We start from the raw sequence: 6,531 nt of genomic DNA on the forward strand, positions 1-6,531 counted from the left end.
GCGTCACACACACACAGCCAGGCGCCACACACACACCCACAGCCAGGCGACCCACACACACAGCCAGGCGTCACACACACACAGCCAGGCGCCACACACACACCCACAGCCAGGCGACCCACACACACAGCCAGGCGTCACACACACACAGCCAGGCGCCACACACACACCCACAGCCAGGCGACCCACACACACAGCCAGGCGTCACACACACACAGCCAGGCGCCACACACACACCCACAGCCAGGCGACCCACACACACAGCCAGGCGTCACACACACACAGCCAGGCGCCACACACACACCCACAGCCAGGCGACCCACACACACAGCCAGGCGTCACACACACACAGCCAGGCGCCACACACACACCCACAGCCAGGCGACCCACACACACAGCCAGGCGTCACACACACACAGCCAGGCGCCACACACACACCCACAGCCAGGCGACCCACACACACAGCCAGGCGTCACACACACACAGCCAGGCGCCACACACACACCCACAGCCAGGCGACCCACACACACAGCCAGGCGTCACACACACACAGCCAGGCGCCACACACACACCCACAGCCAGGCGACCCACACACACAGCCAGGCGTCACACACACACAGCCAGGCGCCACACACACACCCACAGCCAGGCGACCCACACACACAGCCAGGCGTCACACACACACAGCCAGGCGCCACACACACACCCACAGCCAGGCGACCCACACACACAGCCAGGCGTCACACACACACAGCCAGGCGCCACACACACACCCACAGCCAGGCGACCCACACACACAGCCAGGCGTCACACACACACAGCCAGGCGCCACACACACACCCACAGCCAGGCGACCCACACACACAGCCAGGCGTCACACACACACAGCCAGGCGCCACACACACACCCACAGCCAGGCGACCCACACACACAGCCAGGCGTCACACACACACAGCCAGGCGCCACACACACACCCACAGCCAGGCGACCCACACACACAGCCAGGCGTCACACACACACAGCCAGGCGCCACACACACACCCACAGCCAGGCGACCCACACACACAGCCAGGCGTCACACACACACAGCCAGGCGCCACACACACACCCACAGCCAGGCGACCCACACACACAGCCAGGCGTCACACACACACAGCCAGGCGCCACACACACACCCACAGCCAGGCGACCCACACACACAGCCAGGCGTCACACACACACAGCCAGGCGCCACACACACACCCACAGCCAGGCGACCCACACACACAGCCAGGCGTCACACACACACAGCCAGGCGCCACACACACACCCACAGCCAGGCGACCCACACACACAGCCAGGCGTCACACACACACAGCCAGGCGCCACACACACACCCACAGCCAGGCGACCCACACACACAGCCAGGCGTCACACACACACAGCCAGGCGCCACACACACACCCACAGCCAGGCGACCCACACACACAGCCAGGCGTCACACACACACAGCCAGGCGCCACACACACACCCACAGCCAGGCGACCCACACACACAGCCAGGCGTCACACACACACAGCCAGGCGCCACACACACACCCACAGCCAGGCGACCCACACACACAGCCAGGCGTCACACACACACAGCCAGGCGCCACACACACACCCACAGCCAGGCGACCCACACACACAGCCAGGCGTCACACACACACAGCCAGGCGCCACACACACACCCACAGCCAGGCGACCCACACACACAGCCAGGCGTCACACACACACAGCCAGGCGCCACACACACACCCACAGCCAGGCGACCCACACACACAGCCAGGCGTCACACACACACAGCCAGGCGCCACACACACACCCACAGCCAGGCGACCCACACACACAGCCAGGCGTCACACACACACAGCCAGGCGCCACACACACACCCACAGCCAGGCGACCCACACACACAGCCAGGCGTCACACACACACAGCCAGGCGCCACACACACACCCACAGCCAGGCGACCCACACACACAGCCAGGCGTCACACACACACAGCCAGGCGCCACACACACACCCACAGCCAGGCGACCCACACACACAGCCAGGCGTCACACACACACAGCCAGGCGCCACACACACACCCACAGCCAGGCGACCCACACACACAGCCAGGCGTCACACACACACAGCCAGGCGCCACACACACACCCACAGCCAGGCGACCCACACACACAGCCAGGCGTCACACACACACAGCCAGGCGCCACACACACACCCACAGCCAGGCGACCCACACACACAGCCAGGCGTCACACACACACAGCCAGGCGCCACACACACACCCACAGCCAGGCGACCCACACACACAGCCAGGCGTCACACACACACAGCCAGGCGCCACACACACACCCACAGCCAGGCGACCCACACACACAGCCAGGCGTCACACACACACAGCCAGGCGCCACACACACACCCACAGCCAGGCGACCCACACACACAGCCAGGCGTCACACACACACAGCCAGGCGCCACACACACACCCACAGCCAGGCGACCCACACACACAGCCAGGCGTCACACACACACAGCCAGGCGCCACACACACACCCACAGCCAGGCGACCCACACACACAGCCAGGCGTCACACACACACAGCCAGGCGCCACACACACACCCACAGCCAGGCGACCCACACACACAGCCAGGCGTCACACACACACAGCCAGGCGCCACACACACACCCACAGCCAGGCGACCCACACACACAGCCAGGCGTCACACACACACAGCCAGGCGCCACACACACACCCACAGCCAGGCGACCCACACACACAGCCAGGCGTCACACACACACAGCCAGGCGCCACACACACACCCACAGCCAGGCGACCCACACACACAGCCAGGCGTCACACACACACAGCCAGGCGCCACACACACACCCACAGCCAGGCGACCCACACACACAGCCAGGCGTCACACACACACAGCCAGGCGCCACACACACACCCACAGCCAGGCGACCCACACACACAGCCAGGCGTCACACACACACAGCCAGGCGCCACACACACACCCACAGCCAGGCGACCCACACACACAGCCAGGCGTCACACACACACAGCCAGGCGCCACACACACACCCACAGCCAGGCGACCCACACACACAGCCAGGCGTCACACACACACAGCCAGGCGCCACACACACACCCACAGCCAGGCGACCCACACACACAGCCAGGCGTCACACACACACAGCCAGGCGCCACACACACACCCACAGCCAGGCGACCCACACACACAGCCAGGCGTCACACACACACAGCCAGGCGCCACACACACACCCACAGCCAGGCGACCCACACACACAGCCAGGCGACACACACACAGCCAGGCGACACACACACACACACCCCCAGCATGCGTAGAATGAGGGGCCCCGGGGCGGCTCTCACCGTGCGTGTAGATGTTGCCGAGCTCGTTGTGCAGGTAGAACAAGCTCCGCATGCATTCCGCTCCGCTGGTCACCGGACGGTACCCGCTCAGCACAAACTTATTGAACTGGAGGTGCGAGGGGGTGCTGGCCCAGTCCAGGAGTCGGGGGCCACTCAGGAAAGCCATGGCGGGTCTCCTGGGCAGAGAGAGGAAAGGAATTCCAGACAAGTGCCGGCTTATCGGGGAAGGCTCCGCATGGAAGCGGATTTGTGATATGTCAGCAGTTCTCCCTCCACCTGGAGAGACGTTCATGTCCTGGATGTGACATTGCAGAATACGTGGAGGTCCATTGTCACCGGGTCAGGAGGCTCCGGAGCCGGGAGGGAAGTCCGCCTCTTGGTGCGATCACGCTGCGAGCCGGAGCCATGAGGAGGACATCAGGAATGCCGGCGATCTCGTCCTCCACCCGCACACACACAAGTATTCCTCTCTTCATTCACCGTCCCACGGAACGCTCCTCTGCCTCGGCGCCGTGGCCACCAGACGTCCTCTTAACTTGTCACATGAGGACTAATTCCTGAAAAGCCTTACTCACCGAGCGTCCAATCAAGGAGCTCGGGACCGTTCCCCCACCGACCTGCACGAACCCCCCCCGTAGAGGAGGACCAGGAAGTCTCCACACAATGACGGGAGGACAATCCGTTGCCTGGAGATCCCCGGAGGCTTTTGTCAAGTTTCTGCCGCCTGCCGTGACTGCAAAGTTATGCAAAGCGGAACATTTCCTTCTCCACCACAAACACCGAGATCCTTCCGGCCGTTGCCTACAAACCATCCTATGCCAGACACGCTCCGGACCCTACATGACCGGTCTGAGGTCCATTGACCCAGTGCTTACAAAGTGCCAGCTCAGCTGTGGTCTCAGATCGAAGGAATACTCCTTATAATGATATCCAGGCCGGAGGAAGGGACCTCCTGGTCCTGACTGTTACCTGATGTCCACCTGTGTTCAGGGGTGGAGAAGGTTCTCTGATAACAAAAATACTTTATAATGATATCCAGGCCGGAGGAAGGGGCCTCCTGGTCTTCACAGTCTCCTGGTTGTCACCTGTGTTCAGGGGTGACCTAAAGAATAAACTTTATACTGATATCCAGGCCGGAGGAAGGGACCTCCTGGTCCTCAGTCTCGTGGTTGTCACCTGTGTTCAGGGGTGACCGAAAGAATACACTTTATACTGATATCCAGGCCGGAGGAAGGGACCTCCTGGTCTTCACAGTTACCTGATGTTCAGGGGGTGGAGAGGGTTCTCTGACTGAAAGAATACTCTTTATAATGATATCCAGGCCCGAGGAAGGGACCTCCTGGTCCTCAGTCTCCTGGTTTTCCACCTGTGTTCAGGGGTAGAGAAGGTTCTCTGATCACAAAAATACTTTATAATGATATCCAGGCCGGAGGAAGGGACCTCCTGGTCCTCACAGTCTCCTGGTTGGCACCTGTGTTCAGGGGTGACCGAAAGAATACTCCTTATAATGATATCCAGGCCGGAGGAAGGGACCTCCTGGTCCTGACTGTTACCTGATGTCCACCTGTGTTCAGGGGTGGAGAAGGTTCTCTGATAACAAAAATACTTTATAATGATATCCAGGCCGGAGGAAGGGGCCTCCTGGTCCTCATGGTCACCCGATGTCCACCTGTGTTCAGGGGTGGCTGAAAGAATACACTTTACACCGATGTCCAGGCCGGAGGAAGGGGCCTCCTGGTCTTCACATTCACTTTAGATCCACATGGAGCATCTTTCTATGACAAGACTCCATCTTGGGGCATTGAGAGGTCTCACAGTACAGGACGGTATCAGTCTCTCTATAAAAGAGATGGTTCATCAGCAGAGGTCTCTACGAGATATCTTCCACAGTCTCGTGGGTGACATCTGGAGGTCTCGAGCATATAGTTATCAGTCAGGAAGGGATGGAGATGACCATCACCATACGAGGCAAAGGCTCTGACATGAAGTTATCTCTGGGCAATGTGAGGGGTGAGGTCTCTTGGGAGAACATTGAAGATGGTCTCCGTCATATGTGATGTCTACTTGAAGAATGTGAGGATGTCTCTCACCGTGGGACAGTCTCTAGTGTGCGGGTAGGTCTAGATGGAGAATGTGGAGATGTCTACGACCATGGAATGTTCTCTTGTAAGTAGCTATGTCCAGCTAGAGAATGCAGTGATGTCTCTCACCATGGGACAGTCTCTAGTATGTAGCTCTGTAGAGTTGGAGATGTCTCTCACCATGGGGCAGTCTCTAGTGTGCAGGTATGTCTAGATGGAGATGTCTCTCACCATGGGGCAGTCTCTAGTATGTAGCTCTGTAGATGTCTCTCACGATGGGACAGTCTCTAGTATGTAGCTCTGTAGAGTTGGAGATGTCTCTCACCATGGGGCAGTCTCTAGTATGTAGCTCTGTAGAGTTGGAGATGTCTCTCACCATGGGACAGTCTCTAGTATGTAGCTCTGTAGAGTTGGAGATGTCTCTCACCATGGGACAGTCTCTGTTATGTAACGATCTCTAGTTGGTGAATGTGGAGATGTCTCTTACCATATGACGTTCTCTGGGATGCAGCTATGCCTAGTTGGTGGAACATGGGCATGTCTCTAACCATAGGGGGGTCTCTGGTATGTCTAGTTGGGTAAAATGGGAATGTCTCTCACCTTGGGACAGTCTGTGAGCGTAGGACACTCTATGTGAGGTGGTTTTAGATGTCTCTTAGGGAAGGATAAGTCTCTCGTCACTCCGCAGTACCTGGGATGAGATTTTGCTGAGGGTAATGTCTCTACAAGGTGTGGATCCTACCAGCATGGAGGTGTCTCTGGGCACAGGAAGGTCTCAGGAGGACGGGATTCTGGGTCAGGTCTCTCCTCTGGATGGAGATGTCTCCGGGCACAGGAAGGTCTCAGGAGGACAGGATTCTGGGTCAGGTCTCTCCTCTGGATGGAGATGTCTCCGGGCACAGGAAGGTCTCAGAAGGACGGGATTCTGGGTCAGGTCTCTCCTCTGGATGGAGATGTCTCCGGGCACAGGAAGGTCTCAGAAGGACGGGATTCTGGGTCAGGTCTCTCCTCTGGATGGAG

At 59.5% G+C, this 6,531-nt stretch overlaps 1 protein-coding gene across 1 annotated transcript in view; it reads left to right on the forward strand.

Moving 5' to 3' along the window:
* The first annotated feature begins 5,554 nt into the window (after positions 1–5,554).
* Positions 5,555–6,531, forward strand: part of LOC108803307 — a 4,806-nt gene continuing 3,829 nt past the window's right edge. Inside the window, exons 1-2 of the mRNA XM_018575157.1 lie at positions 5,555–5,715; positions 6,200–6,512. Of these exons, the coding sequence (XP_018430659.1) occupies positions 5,555–5,715; positions 6,200–6,512 (474 nt within the window). The remainder of the gene's footprint in view (positions 5,716–6,199; positions 6,513–6,531) is intronic.

Source organism: Nanorana parkeri, unplaced genomic scaffold (genome assembly GCF_000935625.1).
Source record: "Nanorana parkeri isolate BGI_ZX_2015 unplaced genomic scaffold, ASM93562v1 scaffold3589, whole genome shotgun sequence".
Lineage (NCBI taxonomy): Eukaryota > Metazoa > Chordata > Amphibia > Anura > Dicroglossidae > Nanorana > Nanorana parkeri.